The sequence below is a fragment of the Alligator mississippiensis genome, chromosome 16 (assembly GCF_030867095.1).
Source record: "Alligator mississippiensis isolate rAllMis1 chromosome 16, rAllMis1, whole genome shotgun sequence".
NCBI classification, from domain to species: Eukaryota; Metazoa; Chordata; order Crocodylia; family Alligatoridae; genus Alligator; species Alligator mississippiensis.
Genome location: NC_081839.1, coordinates 33,202,568 through 33,221,680, shown reverse-complemented (window position 1 = coordinate 33,221,680; position 19,113 = coordinate 33,202,568). Strand labels below are relative to the sequence as shown.

General features: G+C 56.7%; 1 protein-coding gene and 1 long non-coding RNA gene across 3 annotated transcripts; one reads left to right on the top strand and one right to left on the bottom strand.

Moving 5' to 3' along the window:
• Window positions 1-350: 350 nt before the first annotated feature.
• Window positions 351-3,902, top strand: LOC102570006 (nicotinamide N-methyltransferase-like). The gene is made up of 4 exons (XM_059719836.1): window positions 351-640; window positions 1,179-1,386; window positions 2,500-2,934; window positions 3,652-3,902. The coding sequence occupies exons 1-3, from the start codon at window positions 481-483 to the stop codon at window positions 2,927-2,929; spliced, it is 798 nt and encodes a 265-aa protein (XP_059575819.1). The 5' UTR covers window positions 351-480; the 3' UTR covers window positions 2,930-2,934; window positions 3,652-3,902.
• Window positions 3,903-5,317: 1,415 nt separating this feature from the next.
• LOC106739893 (uncharacterized) lies at window positions 5,318-18,248 on the bottom strand. Of its 2 annotated transcripts, none has more exons than XR_009458041.1 (8): window positions 16,185-18,248; window positions 12,976-15,879; window positions 12,795-12,879; window positions 11,477-12,488; window positions 11,310-11,385; window positions 7,177-10,494; window positions 6,996-7,080; window positions 5,318-6,402 (listed from the first exon to the last, which is right to left on the bottom strand). It is a non-coding gene; the product is annotated as an uncharacterized LOC106739893 (long non-coding RNA). The 2 variants fall into 2 exon arrangements; XR_009458042.1 differs by having other exon boundaries at window positions 5,410-6,402; window positions 15,824-15,879; window positions 16,185-18,247.
• Window positions 18,249-19,113: the final 865 nt, after the last annotated feature.

The window sequence follows — 19,113 nt, the reverse complement described above, 5'->3', positions numbered from 1 at the left end:
ACCTGCCTGGTGTGTCTGCTCCCCAACTCTCTGCTGCAACAGGAGGCACACGGAGGATGAAGTGCACCTGCTCTGAATCATGCATGCCCCTGTTCAGTCCGATATGCAAACTACTTGTGCAAAGAGGCAGCTTCCACTTATTAGTACAATGGAGCTGGAAACCATGGCTGGTTTGGAGGGGATCTTGATTGCGCCCCCTCCCCATTTTTGGCCTGCCTCATGAGTTGTTGGTGCGCTCACGAGAAGAGCTGTAGCCAGCTTCCAGGAACAGGTTAATTTATTAATAATTAACTTAAGGAGAGGGAGGCAGATGGGAACCAATTGTGCCACAGAAGGAAGTGGAGGCGGAGCGCTGGCTCTGAACAAACCTCCCAGTGCCCGTTCGAGCCAACTCACAAAATTACAAGCTTTTGCAAGGGCCTTATCCCCCAAGTGCTCTAACCCCAGGTGCTCAGGGGGCGAGGGACACGCTCCAGCACGATGGACACACCTGCAAGCTTCACAGAGGGAGAAGTCTACCAGGCACATTTCCACCCTAGAGACTACTTGGAAACATGGTACAACTTTGATGGAGGTCTTTCCAATAAGAACAGTCTTATGACATCGGTCCTGAGAAACCTGCACAAGGTGTTCTCTGCAGGTGAGTCCACGGCACTGTGCCCTGCAGGGATCCCTTTCCCAGCATAGGACTGCAAAGTCTATTGCGTTGCCTTGGCTCTGTGCTGCAACGTGATCTCTCGAGGGGAATTTCAGGCTTTCTGATGACAGGGCAGACCCTCGGGCAGGGATCTGGCTTTTGCAATGCCAGGGAATGTCTGGCCAATACAAACGACAAAGGAAAAAACCGCTGTCTGGGTCGTGAGCAGCCGTAGGGCCAGGACGAGCAACTTTCTGCAGCGCTGTGTGCATCACACGCTGTCGGCTCCTCTCTGGAGCCAGGGGCAGTATGTAAAGTCTGCCACCCGGCATGTGAATACATTGCCAAGCGTTCACCATTGCCAAGTGCCTTGTGGTTCACTTGGCAGCACAAAGCACACTAAAAAATCATTACACAATTCGCACCGTGCAATCGCACGAGGCAGCAATTAGGAGCAAGCACCCGCAGCCAGCACAGCCCCCAGACAGGAGCGAGTGCCTCCTGTGCCAGGGTCACGATGCTCTCCCCCGTTCCAATGCAGGTGATGTGAAGGGCGACACCCTGATAGATATTGGCAGCGGCCCCACCATTTACCACCTCCTTTCTGCCTGCGAGAAGTTTAACGAGATCATCATTTCGGACTATACGGACCGGAACCGCCAGGAGCTGGAGAAGTGGCTGAAGAAGGAGCCGGGAGCATTTGACTGGACCCCGGCGGTGAAATACGTGTGCGAGCTGGAGGGACAGAGGTAGGGGCCTGGCTGCTGGCACCTACTAAGGCAGAAGGGGCCTTTCCCTCCCTCTCCTGGAGGGCACGAGGGCTCGTGGTGGCCCGCGAGATGAAAAGACAACAACACACTTCCTAGGGCACCTGTCAGAGCAGAAGTGTGTTGGATGCAGGGAGAGTTTCTAATATAGGAACCAAAAAAAGCCCTTCTGGCAGGAAACGCAGCACCGCGGCTCCACTGTGCCAGGCTCTGTAGTGAGGCACAACAGCCAGGCTGGCCCTGCCACGCTCACTGGCTTAACCCCCGAGGGTCACGCTATTGCAACGAGGTAGTTTTGGATATCTGTTTTAGGCAGAAGGCAGGGCAGGGTGGCTCCTTAGACACTACCTGGTTCAGAGAGGCATGGGCATTAGCGTGCAGCTTCCTCTATTAGATCCGGCAATCTGCCTACTGTGGCACTGCACCATGTACTGTGCACCACTGGCACTAGGTGAATGAGGCCGTGCAAACAATTCATGGTACGACAACCGTCAGGTCTGTACGCAGTGACTGCAGGAGTTTGTCCCTCTAGGCACAAGGAGCAATGGGCTCAAGCTGCAGCAAGGGAAGTTGAGGTTAGATATTAGCAAGAACTTTCTCACTAGGAGGGTGGTGAAGCACTGAACAGGTTACTCAGAGAGATGATGGCATCTCCATCCTTGGAGGAACCCGGCTAGACAAAGCCGAGGTTGGGATGATGGAGTATGGTCCTGCTTTGAGCAGGGGGTTGAACTGAGGTCCCTGCCAGCCCTCACTTCCTATGATTTGAATTAGCACCTTCTTCCCAGCGGAGGGGACCTCCTGGTTATCACTAATGCTGTAATCCAGGGATGGTGCAGAGCCAGCAAGGTGGTTTTAATCCAGCCCCTTGGTCCTGGCAGCATGTTCCTGTCTCCACCTCCTGCCCGGCTCTTGGCCTCTTACGGGAGCAAGCTCCACAACCTAATTGTGCATTGCATGGGCAAGAGCACGCACTTTTGTCCATTTTAATGCTCTGCCTTTTGGTTTCATTGAACATCCTCCTGTTTCTCTGTACATGAGCCCCCAGGCAGGCAGGTAACCCCACGGGATCACTCACTAGACATTTCCTCCCAGGGAAAAGTGGGCTGAGAAGGAAGAGAAACTGAGGAAGAAAGTGAAGCAGGTTCTGAAGTGCGACGTGAGGAAACCCAACCCTCTGGCCCCCGTGACGCTGCCCGCGGCCGACTGCCTGCTCTCCATGCTGTGCTTGGAAGCTGCCTGCAAAGACCTGGGCACCTTTCGTGCAGCCGTGAAGAACATCAGCTCCCTGGTGAAGCCGGGGGGACACCTGGTATTAAATACAGTCCTGAAAGGAACCTACTACTTGGTCGGGCAGCACAACTTCTCCTGCCTGGGCCTGGACCGGGAGTCGGTGGAGGCAGCTGTAAGAGATGCTGGGTGTATCATTGAACACATCCAAGAGGCTCCAGAACCTGCTCCCGAATCCATCTCAGACTACACTGACCTGGTCAGTCTGGTGGCACGCAAGCAGCACGCTGCGTGAGTCTGGTAAGAAATGAGCAGCAATGAGGTAGGGAGCAGGGGCAGAGGCTTGCAGGCAGGCCACTAGTAGCAGCGTGCCTCTTAATTAGTTCCCTGTCCCCAGGGTGGAGATGGGGGGACCCAGCTCCCCCAGTCAGCTGTGTTGTGCCCGGACCAGCTTCAAGGCCTCAACTGCGCAGCCCTTGCAGAGAGCGGGCAGCTGCTGTCACCCCTGCACCGTGGGGCAGATGGACCTGGAGACAAGGGGTGATGCAGGGCATTCCTCCTGGGATGCCTGCTGCTTAGGCTGAGCCAGGGCAGCAGCACAGCTGAGGGGACAGCCACGGGCACCATGCCAGGGCCACCCCGTGCAGACGCACGCTCACAGCATCACGTGGCTGCTCACGGCTCCTTTCAGTCCTGCTGACTTGCGCTGAGCCCAGAACATCCCGGGCCTGAGATGGTGCCATGCAACTGCCCCGGTCTATATTAAATGCAAACCAAGCCCCCTGCTAATGCCGCTCTGGCAGGGGCCAAACAGAGGGGAAGCAGATAGGAGGGTGCCTGGCCTTGTCCTGCACTGCCTGGGGGTGGTCACGCTATCCCCTGCCCAGACCAAGGCCCCTGGGGCTGGCTGGTTGCACGTTATGCCTGGCAGGCAGGGGCATGTGAGTGCAACAGTCTCTGTCTGATGTTGACCCAGCACCAGGTTCTCCGAGCTCCTGCCACCATCCTTTCTTGCAGGTCACTGTATACAGGCACGGCCACACGCACCCTCTGGAAGATGCTCTCCGCTTTCCCCAACATCTCCCACCCCCATCTTTCATACCACGAGGCCCAAAGAGGATCATTGCCCAGAACGACTCGCACCTGCTTGAACTCCACTGGTCTGCTCTGAAGCAGGCCCAGAAAATACTATTATTTGCTATCACGTGGAAATTGCTCCAGGAAAGTGGCATCCTCCAGCACTAAATAAAATGGAGCTGGAAACCTTGGCTAGTTTGTGAGGATTTATTTCATGATTCCCCCAATTTTTTACCTTGTTTCCTGCCTCCTGTGCTGTTGGTGGGTCCAGCAGAGGAGCTGTTGCGGGTTTGCAGGAAGAGGGTAACTTCACTGATGAATGCAGCAAAGGAGAGGCAGGGAAGTGCGAGCCAACCCAAATGCAGAGCCCCTCAAAGCCCTTGCTCCTAACCGGAGCCAGCTGTATCCAACCAGCACGGTTACGAGCCTCTGAAAGAGCCTGTCCCTCTTTGGCTCTGACCACAAGTGTCCTGCTTGGCCTGCTGCAAACCCAGAGTTAGCTACCAGCTCTTGGGTGCCCCCAGCACTTCCCTTCCTCCTGCTGGGCATCCCCTAGACCCAAACTGCAGCTGTGCAGCTCATCCGAAACCAGCAGCAATTGCTGCAAGCCCTTCTCCTGCTCAGCGCACAGGATTGGACTCGGTGGCAAAGCTCACCCCGATGTCAGGGTGCAGCTGAGCCTGGTTCTGCGGGGCTCGCACTGGCTCCGCTTCTGCAGAGCTTCAGCGGCACTGGTCCCGACCCGGAGCCTTTCCAGTGTTGATGTCTCACCTGGCCGCTGCTGGGTCACAGTTTGGCCTGAGCCCCCAATTCGGAGCACCCCACAGCTCCAGCCCATGGCACCAGTAGAGCACCCAGCATTGATGGTTTGCACTGGGCTGAATGCTTGCAGCGGGGATTGGGGCTCCCAGCCTGCGGCACTGTGGCTGGCCCTGCACCCCTCACCCTCGACAAGAGGAGGCTTTCTGAGCCCAGCTGGAGGGGACTAGTAGCTGCCCACAGCCTTGGTGTTGGAGGGGCTGAGCTTGGGGGAGTTGTGAACTCTGCACTGGCAGAGACCCGGGCATCTCTAGGCCACTTCCTTGCCCCAGTAGTCCTCAGTCCCAGTGGTCCTAAAAGGGGACACAGCACCCTGTTAAACTATCACTCCTTCAAAACCCCGTGCATTCAGTTCTGGGGAACGTTGCAGCAGTTTTTGAAGGTAACAGCACTGAACTGCTCCTTGCCCAAGTCCCTTCTTGTCCTTAAGGAAACATCCCAAAAGGGATACTGCACCACCCCCATCCCTCAGACCAAGGTCTGATCATGCCCCAAGTGCAGGTCATAGCTGTGGAGGATGCTGAGCCCTACACACCCCCAGTGCTTGCCTGGCAGTCGCGTCTCTGCCTTAGCATCCTACGGCAGCATAATCCAAACCCACCCAGTTAGTTGGTAGCTCAGGGAGAGCTTGGACCTTGCTCCTTAAGGTGCATTCTCAGACCCATTTTGTTTTGTATTAAAAAGCACCCACACCGTGCCATTAGAAATAGCAGGACGTGTACTCAAGGCGTTCAGACAAGACGGTCTGAAACAACTGGACTAAAAAAACATGAAGAAGTGCACAAAGTTTTCTGAGAATTTTCTTTTTATTGGGACCATTTTTTCCTTTTGAGACAAGGGACAGCTGAACTTCAACAGATTGCACCCAAGCACCACAACTTCACTGTACCTTATTTTTTATTTCCTCAAATAAATCAGGACTGATTTCTTACAGTGCATTAACAGTTGTAAATTGGTGACTAGGCACCACCTGTCACATTATTTTGCCATTTTTAAATCAAAACAGGAAATATTTTTATTCAACAAGTAGGACAGATCAGATCAGTAGACAGAATGAAAAACTTTATTTCTCCAGCCAGATCGCAACAGGAAAGGGTAATGGCCAAGTCCTCTCAGTGTAGAAGAGCACCAGGCACAAGTTTTTTTATACTGTTTATTATTCGATTGTGCACATCCGGTTTGACACTGAGCACGCCAACTACCTCTAGGATCTTCGTGCATGGAGATGGAGATTAACCCTTTCAAACACCCATGGAGCTTTAACTTACAGACGCAACCAAATTGCACCACAGCCTCAAACTGGCCCCACAACCTACGGCTAAAGCAAGCTACAGCCAAGCCACTGACCAAACGGAGCACAAACCTGCATTTCTACACCAACACTGACAACCCAACCCAGAAAACCCTACACGCTACCTTCAGTCACATCTATTTTGATCAACTCCTGAACTAGCAAAGCCAAACCACCTGCAAAAACCTAGACTGCCACATATCAATATGCACAACTAGCACACCTCAACCTCACTGCCTACAAATAGGGCCAACCCAATACACACAACTAGCACAATGCCTCGACCTCACTGCCTACTAATCGGGGCCAACCCAATACACACAACTAGCACAACGCCTCAACTTCACTGCCTACAAATAAGTCCAACCCAAAACTGAGTCCATGGTGCAACTTGAAGCGTGCAGCAGCTTGCTCCTGAGTGTTTGAAAGTGTAGAGATGCACAGGACAGTCTCCATCTGTACTTATCTAAACATACATTAAACATATGCCTCTTTCTCCTGTCCACCCCAACCCACACTTGTTGTTTCTGAGCTTTCTTGTCCTGCTTCTGTTCCTTCTTCTCCAGCTGCTCTTCAGGGACCTGCAATAGTACACAAAACAGAAGAGGAGTTGGCTGGCAATGAACTGCACACAGCACTGAAAATATAAAAGAAAGTAGCTCACGGCGCCCATTATACTTGCGAGCTTGACCTTTTAAAACAAGGGGGTGACACTGGCTTCCTGCTTACAGTGAGGTCCCACTGCTCCAAGGCTCCCTCAGCCACATTTTGGCTCTTACGTGACAGAGCTAAGGGCAGGGCGATCACTGTGTCCAGAGTCCCTTTCCTTTCCACCCTTTTCCCTGGCTGGCTTCCTCCCACCTCACACCCTGTCCCAGTCTTTGTTCTTGCAGTGCTGGGAACACTTGGTGGTGCAGGGGGAAGTCAACACAGCCTGAGTGCATATCGAGCAGCTGCAGCTTCTCCCTTTCCAGCCCTGCTGTGAAAAGGTTCCTGCAGCCTCCCTGTAATCCCTAGGTAACCCCTCTGCTCAACTGCACAAAGAAGCCTAAGATTTGGAGAAAGCAGGGCAGGAGACCTGTGCCTTGCTTAGAAGCTAACAGACCCAGGACGTCCTGGCACTCCAAGCTTCCCACGGCTCACATACCCCAAGGCTTTACCCAAACTCTCTCACCTTTGTCTCCCGGTGGGCTGGCACTGTTTGCTGTCCTGGTTATAGGTTAACTCCTATTTGTCTGTTGTCTTCTCTGCTTCTTCCTCTGGAGGCAAAAAGGACAAGACAGAAACGGGATGTAAGTCAGCGCGATGGAAGATGGGTCTGCAGGCCCCAATTTCTCTCCCTCTTTTACCCTTACCTGGACCTGTGACCACTGTCCTCTGTCCGCAGAAAGTGGGGAGGGCAGACGTCTGTGGACTCGGCTGCCGACATCGAGCCAGCCAGGAGCAGTGCAATGGGCCAGGACTCTGGACAGAAGTGCTAGGACGGCACCATGAAGGTGACCACACACACCGGCAACCCTGCTTACAGGGCGGTGCTCCCTGCACACAGCTGGCTGCGGGGCATGAAGCCCAGAGAAAACCTGTAAAGCCCTGAATGCCAGCTGACGGGTGCCTCAGGCGGTCTTCAATCAGGGCTCAAAGCAGCCCTGTGTCTGGGGACACAAAGCCCATGACTTCAGCCTCCCATCACGGCTGCCACAGAGCCCAAAGGGCTAAAGGCCTCCTCCCCCAAGATCAGAGGGGTTGGGGGGGGCACAACCCTGTTTACAGGGTGCAAGAGACCATCTCAATGGTGCCAGGAGCAGCAGAGTAGAGACCTGGACCTGAGTTACAGGAAGGTCACGAAGCCTCAGGGGTCCCAGCGCGCCCAGTATCCTCCAGAAGCCTGCAACCTTCCCTGCAGTCTGTGGGTATCATCTGTGGCCAACCTCACCGAGTGGGACGAGACCCAACCCGGAGAATCAAGGGGGCCTGGACCCTGCTTACAGGCTGCAGGCCGGGGTCGGGGGCGCAGAGCAACGGCTGGCCAAGTGCCAGGGCACTCGTCCCCAGGGACTCAAGTGGAGAATACATGGCTGTCTCTCCAGGAGGGCAGGAACTGCAATCGAGCTAGCAAGTGCCCAAAGCAACCCAAAAAGAGGGGACCTAAGGCCTGTACCCTGACATACAGGGAGGCCGTGTGCCCAAAAGTATTAGAGAGGGGGCCTAACACTCCCCGAGACCAAAAGGCCTGGAAATCCGTCCCCCTAGGTACGGAGGTGGGAGAAGAAGGCTACGAGGACGCATCTCGCCCCTTCCCCAGCACTGGGAAGAAAATAAAGTACGCTGCAGCGATTTTAACAACAAAAAGAAAATAACAAACGCTTTCACTCCCAGGCGCTCCTCTCTCTCGCTCTCCACACACTGACACGGGAAAAAGTGTTCCCAGGCCAGGAAGGAGCTCGATGCTGCAAACCGCTTGACCTCGAGCCTTACACTGAAAATCCTCCTCCGCTCCCAGGGGGCGAGAAGGCAGAGACCGGCGCCCTCGTTACAGGGCCCGGCCCAGCTGGCTAGTCAGGCTGCCCACGGGGGGCAAAAGGAAGAGGCCCACAGCCCTGCTTACAGGGCGGGCCGTTAGGCCTGGCAAAGGACAGAGCTGTCCCCAAAGGCACACTGTGACCTGGACCCTGCTTACAGGGCGGTCTGCAGCTCTGTAGAACCTAGGTGTGCAACAGGATGCACAGGACTCGCACCCTCGTTACAGGGCACGGTCCGTCTGACTAGCCGCACTGCCCAAGAGGAGCAAAAGGGAGAGGCCCACAGCCCTGCTTACAGGGCGGGCCGTCAGGTCTGGCAAAGGACAGAGCTGTCCCCAAAGGCACACTGTGACCTGGACCCTGCTTACAGGGCAGTCTGCAGCTCTGTAGAACCTAGGTGTGCAACAGGATGCACAGGACTCGCACCCTCGTTACAGGGCCCGGCCCCGGCTGGCTAGTCAGGCTGCCCACAGGGGGCAAAAGGGAGAGGCCCACAGCCCTGCTTACAGGGCAGGCCATCAGGTCTGGCAAAGGACAGAGCTGTCCCCAAAGGCACACTGTGACCTGGACCCTGCTTACAGGGCGGTCCACAGCTCTGCTAAAGCCAGCCCTGCACCAAAAGACATGGGACTCGTACCCTCGTTACAGGGCACGGTCCTTCTCACTCGCCACACTGCCCACGGGGGGCAAAAGGCAAAGGCCCTGAGCCCTCTTTACAGGGGGGCCGCCAGGCCAGGCAAAGGACAGGGCTGTCCCCAAAGGCACATAGAGACCTGGACCCTGATTACAGGGTGGTCCACAGCTCTGCACAATCTAGCACTCCAAGAGGTATGGGACTCACACCCTCGTTACAGGGCACAGTCCGTCTGAAAAGCCACACTGCCCACGGGGGGCAAAAGGGACAGGCCCACAGCCCTGCTTACAGGGTGGGGCCCACAGCCAGCCAAAAGACAGAGCTGCCCTCAAAGGCACAGAGACCTGTACACCCTGTTTACAGGGCGGTCCAGAGCTCTGCACAATCTGGGAGTCGCACCCTCCTTACAGGGCACAGTCCATCTCACTAGGCACACTGTCCACAGAGTGCAAAAGGGAAAGGCCCAAGGCCCTGCTTACAAGGGGGCCACAGCCAGACCAAAGACAGAGCTGCCCTCAAAGGCACACACAGACCTGTACCCTGCTTACAGGGCGGTCCAGAGCTCTGCACAATCTAGGCCTGCACCAGGGGCACGGGACTCGTACCCTCGTTACAGGGCACGGTCCGTCCGACTAGTCAGACTGCCCAAAGGGGGCAAAAGGGAAAGGCCCAGAGCTGCCCTCAAAGGCACATTGAGACCTGGGCCCTGCTTACAGGGTGGTCCACACCTCTGCGCAATCTAGCCCTACACCAAGAGACGTGGGACTCGCACCCTCCTTACAGGGTGGCCCAGCTGTCTGGATGTGGCGTGCCAGGCACAGATGCATGAAAAAGGACAGGTGCCTGGACACAGGGATTGGAGGAGGCCACAGGCTTCAACCCAGACCATGGGAAGGTCATCAAGCTCTGGGGTCTAAAGAGTTGGCTGTCACCCCACGAGACTCGACTCCGGTCTGCAAGGATGTCCTGCGGCACAATGCTGCAGACTGCTCCGGCTGTCTATGCCAGTGGACGGAGGCTACGTCCACCCTGCTTACAGGGGCTCCTCTCCAACTGGCCGGGAACAGCAGTGGACTTTGACTCCCGATTACAGGACGTCCAATGCTAGGAACATTCAAATTGCCTGTCATTCTTATGCAGTAAGACGCAGCACGCACCCTGCTTACAGGAGGCTGCGCCCCTGGCAGTCACGTCTGGCAGCTGGCCCGGGCCCCGCTTACAGGGCGGCCCCGCTGCACAAGACCAACAACTAGATCCACACTTTACAAACGAGGTGGCGGTGACACACGCCTTTGCTTACAGGGTTGTCCGCTTCCACCTGACTGCCACAGAAGTGCAACAGCATTAAAGGCACAAACTCGTTTCTTAGTTACAGAGAGCTCATGCAGTCAAAATTGGGTAATACATGACTGATACTTAAAGGCAGGGAGATAACTCTGTCCAGAGTCCTTTTCCTTCGCATCCCATTTTCCTGGCTTTTCGCCCTGGTGTGGTTCGCCCGCTGCTTGTCCATCTGGCAGCTGCAAAAAGGAAAAAGAAAAGAAATCAGGATCCACCCCCGACAAAGAAACAGAGATACAGTCTGGGTGTAAGGCATGGGGGGGCCAGAGACTGAGACAGGAAGTTGTAACGTCTCTGTTTGGTCCTTCCCTGCCACTCCCGTTGATCTGTCTTCTGTTGGACAGCGGGGCGAGCAGGAATCTCTTTGTTCAGCTCCCAAAGACTGGGTCAGCTGGAAATGGAAAGCCATGGGCCACAAGCCGACAGGCCCAACTCGTACCACATCACAAGATATGGCAGCACAAGGCACCTGGAATCCTACTTACAGGATGGTGCCCCCCCCCGCAAACACCAGCTACTATGGCACAAGGCCGAACAAACACTGGTTGCTCAGGCGGTACAGTTCAAGGAAACAAGCATCCGCACACGTGGAGGACAATGGGCAGAAACTGAACTTCCCTGACAGCAAAGTCAAACCCCTCAGAGGACCAAAAAGAGGTTCAAAACACCTGCACTCAAGTTGGGGATGTAACCAAACCCCAGGTAACAGCAGTGAGTGGGGGAAGAAATGACTGCCCGCTTGCGGCTGCCAGACCGAACCCAAGTGACAGCAAGCTCACAACGCCCAGTGTCCTAAAGAGCTTGCTGCCTTGTAAAAACAAAGTGGACATGACGTGCCTCTGGTTTACAACATCCTCAGTGCTCCACCTAAAACTTATCTGCAAAGGTGCCAGCAAGCCAGACTTCCAAGGCCCCCAATCCCAAGGGCTATGGCTTGGCAGTAGGACCAAAAATAAATAAATAAATAAAAGGCACCACGTCAAAACTCCCTTACCTTTGCATAGTTTTCTTCCCTCCTTGTCAGCTGACTCCTGCTTGTGTGCCATCTTTCCAGCTTCTCCTATCAGGGCCTATAACAGAGAGAGACAGATACTGCATTTAACTCACCATGTTGAAGGAAAAGTCTATGGGCTGCAACTTCTCTCCCCCTTTAACCCGTACCTGAATCTGCTGCCAGTCTGTGCTCTATCCGTGGAGATGGGGGAAGGCAGACGTCTGTGGGCTCGACTGCTGACATCCGGGCCAGCCAGAAGCAGAGTGCGATGGGCCAGGACCCTGGACAGAAGTGCTAAGGTGGCACTATGAACAGTGACCACAAGCACCAGCAACCCTGCTTACAGGGCGATGCTCCCTGCACACAGCTGGCTGAGGGGCATGAAGCCCAGAGAAAACCTGCAAAGCCCTGAATGCCAGCTGACGGGCGCCTCAGGCGGTCTCAAAACTGCCCTGTGCCTGGAGGCTGAAAGGGCAGAAGCCACAATGCCCAGAGGACTAAACGAGGCCTCAGCCCCCAAACCGAGGTCGGGGGTGACCAACCCCCTGATTACAGGGGGAGAAAGGTGAAGGCTGCAGGAGCTTCTGAAAAGCTCAGGGGCAGCACAAAAGAGGAGTCTGGAGACCTGAGCCCAGGTTACAGGCAGGTCACAGCCCTCAAGGAACCAGCGTTCTCTGAAATGAGGGGAAAGAAATGAGGGGAAAGGCGCTCTCACACGCTTGCTATTATGGGGCTGCTACAACGTACAAGGTGCCGCACAGCTCAGTCTCACCTCTGGGCAGGAAGCAGCAGCCACCCTTTTAACAAGATGGCTACTCCCATCAATAGTCAGCTGCGGCCCTGGGCCCTGGTTACAGGGCAGCCACGCTGCGCGGTCACTGCCGCCAGGTGAAGAAGCCTCGGAATTAATGAGGGGACAAGGAAAGCAGCCTCCTGCTTACAGGGAGGCCTGCCTTTCACCTGACAGCTCTGCAAGAGCAACAACCTCCAGAGCCAAGACCTGTTTCCTGCTTACAGACAGGTCCCACTGCTCCAAGGCTCCCTCAGCCACATTTTGGCTCTTACGTGACCAAAACCTAAGGGCAGGGCAGTCACTGTGTCCAGAGTCCCTTTCCTTCACACCCTTTTCCCTGGCTGGCTACCTCCCACCTCGGCCCTTCGCCGCTGGGCTTTCGAGGACTGGAAGAACAAAGATGGAGACTGGGTATAAGCCAACAAGCCTAAGCGCTTGCCAAGTGGCTGCAACTTCTCCCTTTTCAGCCCTGACGGGAAGGGGTCCAGAGCACTCATGCTCCTCCAGGACCCTGCAGCCTCCCTGTAATCCCTAGGTAACCCCTCTGCCCAAACACACGAAGTAGCCTAAGATTTGGAGAAAGCAGGACAGGAGACCTGTGCCTTGCTTAGAAGCCAACAGACCCAGGACGTCCTGGCACTCCAAGCCTTCCACAGCTCACATACCCCAAGGCTTTACCCAAACTCTCTCACCTTTGTCTCCCGGTGGGCTGGCACTGTTTGCTGTCCTGGTTATAGGTTAACTCCTATTTGTCTGTTGTCTTCTCTGCTTCTTCCTCTGGAGGCAAAAAGGACAAGACAGAAACGGGATGTAAGTCAGCGCGATGGAAGATGGGTCTGCAGGCCCCAATTTCCCTCCCTCTTTTACCCTTACCTGGACCTGTGACCACTGTCCTCTGTCCGCAGAAAGTGGGGAGGGCAGACGTCTGTGGGCTCGGCTGCCGACATCCGGGCCAGCCAGGAGCAGAGCGCGACGGGCCAGGACTCTGGACAGAAGTGCTAGGACGGCACCATGAAGGTGACCACACACACCGGCAACCCTGCTTACAGGGCGGTGCTCCCTGCACACAGCTGGCTGCAGGGCATGAAGCCCAGAGAAAACCTGTAAAGCCCTGAAAGCCAGCTGACGGGTGCCTCAGGCGGTCTTCAATCAGGGCTCAAAGCAGCCCCGTGTCCGTTGACACAAAGCCCATGACTTCAGCTTCCGATCACGGCTGCCACAGAGCCCAAAGGGCTAAAGGAGGCCTCCGCCCCCAAGATCAGAGGGGTTGGGGGGGTGCAGCCCTGTTTACAGGGTGCGAAAAGAAAACATCTCAATGGTGCCAGGAGCAGCGGAAGAGAGGAGCAGAGACCTGGACCTGAGTTACAGGAAGGTCACGAAGCCTCAGGGGTCCCAACGCACCCAGTATCCTCCACAAGCCTACAACCTTCCCTGCAGTCTGTGGGTATCATCTGTGGCCAACCTCACCGAGTGGGACGAGACCCGACCCGGAGAATCAAGGGGGCCTGGACCCTGCTTACAGGCTGCAGGCCGGGGTCCGGGGCACAGAGCAACGGCTGGCCAAGTGCCAGGGCACTCGTCCCCAGGGACTCAAGTGGAGAATACGTGGCTGTCTCTCCAGGAGGGCAGGAACTGCAATCGAGCTACCAAGTGCCCAAAGCAACCCAAAAAGAGGGGACCTAAGGCCTGTACCCTGACATACAGAGAGGCCGTGTGCCCAAAATTATTGGAGGGGGCCTAACGCTCCCCGAGACCAAAAGGCCTGGAAATCCGTCCCCCTAGGTACGGAGGTGGGAGGAGAAGGCTACAAGGACGCATCTCGCCCCTTCCCCAGCACTGGGAAGAAAATAAAGTACGCTGCAGCGATTTTAACAACAAAAAGAAAATAACAAATGCTTTCACTCCCAGGCGCTCCTCTCTCTCGCTCTCCACACACTGACACGGGAAAAAGTGTTCCCAGGCCAGGAAGGAGCTCGATGCTGCAAACCGCTTGACCTCGAGTCTTACACTGAAAATCCTCCTCCGCTCCCAGGGGGCGAGAAGGCAGAGACCGGCGCCCTCGTTACAGGGCCCGGCCCAGCTGGCTAGTCAGGCTGCCCACGGGGGGCAAAAGGGAGAGGCCCACAGCCCTGCTTACAGGGCGGGCCGTCAGGCCTGGCAAAGGACAGAGCTGTCCCCAAAGGCACACTGTGACCTGGACCCTGCTTACAGGGCGGTCCGCAGCTCTGTAGAACCTAGGTGTGCAACAGCATGCACAGGACTCGCACCCTCGTTACAGGGCCCGGCCCCGCTGGCTAGTCAGGCTGCCCACGGGGGGCAAAAGGGAGAGACCCACAGCCCTGCTTACAGGGTGGGCCGTCAGGCCTGGCAAAGGACAGAGCTGTCCCCAAAGGCACACACTGACCTGGACCCTGCTTACAGGGCGGTCCACAGCTCTGCAGGAACTATCTGTGCAACAGGACACAGAGGACTCGCACTCTCGTTACAGGGCACGGTCCATCTCACTCGCCACACTGCCCACGGGGGGCAAAAGGGAAAGGCCCACAGCCAGCTAAGACAGAGTTGTCCCCAAAGGCACACTGAGACCGGCACCTTGCTTACAAGGTGGTCCACAGCTCTGCGCAATCTAGCCCTCCAAGAGACGTGAGACTTGCGCCCTCGTTACAGGGCATGGTCTGTCTTGCTAGCCACACTGCCCATGGGGGCAACAGGGAAGCCCAGATCCCTGCTTACAAGGAGGGCTGTCAGGCCTGGCAAAGGACAGAGCTGTCCGCAAAGGCACATTGTGACCTGGACCCTGCTTACAGGGTAGTCCAGAGCTCTGCAGAAGTCAACCCTCCATCAAGAGACATAGGACTCACACCCTCCTTACAGGGCACGGTCCATCTCGCTAGCCACGCTGCCCTTAGGAGGCAAAAGGCAAAGGCCCAGAACCCTGCTTACAGGGAAGGCCGCCAGGCCAAAGAACAGAGCTGTCCCCAAAAACAGAAACTTGCACCCTTGTTACAGGGCGGCCCAGGGGTCCAGACGTGGAGTGTCAGACAGATGCATGAAAAAGGACAGGTGCCTGGACACAGGGCTTGGAAAGGAGGCCACAGACTTCAACCCAGACCATGGGAAAGTCATCAAGCTCTGGAGTCTAAAGAGTTGGCTGCCACCCCACGAGGCTCGGCTCCTGTCTGCAAGGCCGTCCTGCAGCACAATGCTGCAGACTGCTCTAGCTGTCTAAGGCCATTGGAAGGAGGCTACGTCCACCCTGCTTACAGGGGCTCCTCTCCGACTGGCCGGGAACAGCAGTGGACTTTTGACTCCCAATTACAGGATGTCCAACGCTAGACATTTTTTCTCATGTTAGAAAGCAGCACGCACCCCACTTACAGGTTGCTGAGCAATTGGCAGCCAGGTCTGACAGCTGGCCTCGACTCTGATTACAGGGTGGGGGGCTGTGCTGTGCAAGACCACTAACCAGAACCACGGCCTTTACAAACATGGTGGTGGGGGACACACCTCGATTACAGGGTTGTCCACCTTCCACCTGACTGCTGCAAAAGTGCAACAGCATCAAGGGCAGAGACTCGTTTCTGAGTTACAGGGAACTCGCCCAAAGGCTCACAAAGCCCAAGTTTGGCCAAGACATGATTGAGACCTAACGGCAGGGAGGGCACTCTGTCCAGAGTCCCTTTCCTTCACATCCCATTTCTCTGACTGGCTTTTCTCCTACCTCGCCACTTCCCCGCTGCTTTCCCCATCCACGTCTCCTTCCGGTTCTTCCGAGGCCTGCAAGAACAGAGACCGAGATGAGCTATAAGCGAACAGAGCCAGAGCATACATCTAGTGGCCTGAACTCTTAATACACTTAGTATCCTCTGGAAACTTGCAACCTCTCCCATAGCTCGCAGGCAATACCTCTGGCCAACCTCACAAAGTAGCCTCAGACAAGTAACAAAGGCAGGGTGCCTGGACATTGCTCCCAGACTAGGGGCACGGGAAATCCCATCCCAAACCTTCCAAATCCCAGGTGCGCAACTTAGCAATGGAACCCATGGGGTGGACACTCCCCGTGCCCAATTTCTTGCCTTTACCTCCTGTTTGGCTGGCCTGGCCTTCTTCCCTCCTGGTCAGCTCGCTGCTGCTCGCCTGCCGTCCCGTCTGCTTGTCCTTCCTGGGGCGATGCACATCGACCCTCAAAGGGGACCGGTTTCGCGGGATTCGGGGCTGCAGCCTCAGGTGGCCGATCCAGTCAAGCAATGTCTTCCATCAATCCCTTATCAGCAAACGATTCAGCATCCTGGACAACCAGCTTGGACGCACTCAGCACGCAGTGGTTACAAGGGAACCACTGCAGAAATTAAAGGGGGCAGCGGGTGGGGAAACTTGGATGTGAAGTAACAGGAAAGGAGATGAGAGAAACAGCGCAGCGGGGAAGGATGAACTTGGAGGTGAAAGGCACCAGACACCAAGGAGGTGCCTGGCAGATCAATTTTATTTGTCCATTAAATAGCAGGCCAGCTCAAATCAGCTTTTCTGTTGTCTTCTCTGCTTCTTTCTGGAGGCAACCCATGTGGGTTGACCTCTGAAGGCGACCCGCTTCATGCGATTCACAGCTGAAGCTTCAGGTGACCGATGCAACCGGCAGCAAAGATGGACGTCTCCCACTAATCCCTTTTCAGCAAGGGATGCAGCATCCTGGGCGGCCAGCCCACAGGCACTCCGCGTGCAGTGGTCACAAGAGGACCACTGCAGAAATGAAAGAGGGCAGGGAGCAGGGAAACTTGGAGGTGAAATAACAGGAAAGGAGATTAGAGAAACAGCGCAGCAGGGAAGGATGAACTTGGAGGTGAAAGGCACCAGACACCAAGGAGGTGCCTGGCAGATCAATTTTATTTGTCCATTAAATAGCAGGCAAACTCACACCTGCTTTTCTCTGGTCTTCTCTGCTGGTTTTCTTTGGCGGCACCCCATGTGCTCGTGCTTCCCCATGGGATGGCCTTGAGAGGGCACAAACCCCCTCAAGTGACCATCAGTGCTTGACCACCCATAGAGCTAGGCAGCACCACACCATAGCTCGGGCTTGGGGGTGTGAAAGACTGTCAGTGCTTGACCCTTTTGCGAGCAGGGCAGCACCACACCGCAGCTCGGCAAGATGACCCCGAGAGCAGACAGCGGCGACCTCCAGGCCTTTGCCCACTGCAGCCCCAAGTGACGCCTTAAGGAGGGGCCGCGGGCCAAGCCCAATAGACCTGGCCCGCTGCCCCCCCCAAAGGCCGTAAGTGAGAACTACAGGGGTTCAGACCTGACCCACTGCCAACCCAAACGGTACCTTAAGTGAGGACAGCGGGGGCCTACGGACCTTGCCGCTGCCCCCACAAATGACACCTTAAGGGAGGACTGCGGGGGCCCTCCGGCCCTCCCCACTGCTGGCCCAAACGATGCCTTAAGAGAGGACCGCAGGCAGAGACAAACCAACCCTGCCTGCCACCCCCCCAAATGACTCCTTAAGGGGGCAGTGGAGCTGGCTACGGACCTGAGCCTCCGCCCACCTGAATGACACCTTAAGGGAAAGCTGCAGCCGAGGCCCGAGGACCTCGCCCACTGCCCCCCGAATGGTGCCTTAAAAGAAGGAATGGAAGCATGCAAGCCCGACCGCTGCCTACCCCGCGGGTCACCGGTGCTTGACAGGAGCTACGAACCACGCAGCACCCACGTGGCTCGGGACGTCACTCCCCACAGCCTTTCACAGCCCCGGGCCTGCAGAGGGGCCGTAGGTCCCCAACTGCAGCCCATACGCGACCCCCCCCACGCTCCAGCACAGAAGGTGCAGGGAGCTCCGCGGATTGGCCTCACCTCCTGGGGCGCCGCCTCTTCAGGGATTAGTGTTCCCCCCCCCGCTGGCCAGCTGTTCTCCGCCCTCCTCGTGCGGTGGTGAGGCAGGCGCCGCTGCCGCTTCAGGGCGCTTCTGGGGTTACCGCTCCCCCCCGCTGGCCAGCTCTACCAGCTCTTCTCAGCCCTCCTCGTGCCACGGTGAGGCAGGCGCCGCTGCCGCTTCAGGGCGCTTCTGGGGTTACCGCTCCCCCCCGCTGGCCAGCTCTCCCAGCTCTTCTGTGCCCTCCGCCGTCGCCCGTCACCGATTCCGCCCGTGTGCTCGGCACGCGGCTTTTTATTCTTTCTGGAGGCCCCGCCCCTCGACAGGGGACCAATAGGAAACATCGGGGGGGGTCAGTCTCCCCCTCAGCTCTACTTTGTCACCTTGTCGCTAGGGCACGTGGGGGGGAAATTTCCTCCTGCCGGCTCCTGATTGGCGAGGAGGGAAACTCCCCAGCCAATCAGGCCGCGCCGTTCCGCTCCAGCTCACGGGGTCGCGGCATGCCTGCCACGTGAGCGGGCGGTCTGTCTGGCTGTGCGCGGCGTCACGTGGTGTCTGGCTGTGCACGCTGGCTGCGGCGCGAAGCGGGCTTTGCGGGGGTTTGCAGTGCTTCCTGCCGGCCGGGTCGCAGCGTGAGGCGGGCAGCGCCTGGAAGGCTTTTTTTTTTGGTTCTGTTTTGTTGGGAGGTTGTTTTTGTGGGGGGGGGGTGCAGGGGTTATGCTCTGTGTGACTGTGTAGCAAACCTATGCTACCGGTCTTGAGGCGTGTTGAACATGCATGGAGACACACACATCAGTTGTAACTACCCGCATCGCTCCCCCTCTGCGTGCGGGGACGGCCGCGCTGATCTAGAGCGTGTTGTGCACGCGCGCCCACACTCATTGCCACACACCGCCGCCGGTTCCAGTTTCCCGCCATTTCCACCCCGCTCCTCTCCACAGCGCGACTGTGCAGAAGAGCCCCGCGGGTTCTTCCCGCTCCGCGGGTTCTCATTTCTTTTTTTCCCCCGCTTTCTTTTTATTTTTAAACAAGGTGTGTGTGTGGGGGGGGGGGGGGGGGGATTCCGTGTAAATGTTGCGAAAGAGGAGACCCCCCCCCGCGGCCCGACCCGGCCCGGCCCCGCTGCAGCATCCCTGCCCTGCCCGCGC

What these genes read in the sequence shown, in the direction of transcription:
- LOC102570006 (XM_059719836.1), top strand. Translation starts at nt 481, where the DNA reads ATGGACACACCTGCAAGCTTCACAGAGGGAGAAGTCTACCAGGCACAT. An exon ending in GCACAAGGTGTTCTCTGCAG is followed by an intron (nt 641 to 1,178) that starts GTGAGTCCACGG and finishes GTTCCAATGCAG; the next exon opens with GTGATGTGAAGGGCGACACC. An exon ending in TGCGAGCTGGAGGGACAGAG is followed by an intron (nt 1,387 to 2,499) that starts GTAGGGGCCTGG and finishes ATTTCCTCCCAG; the next exon opens with GGAAAAGTGGGCTGAGAAGG.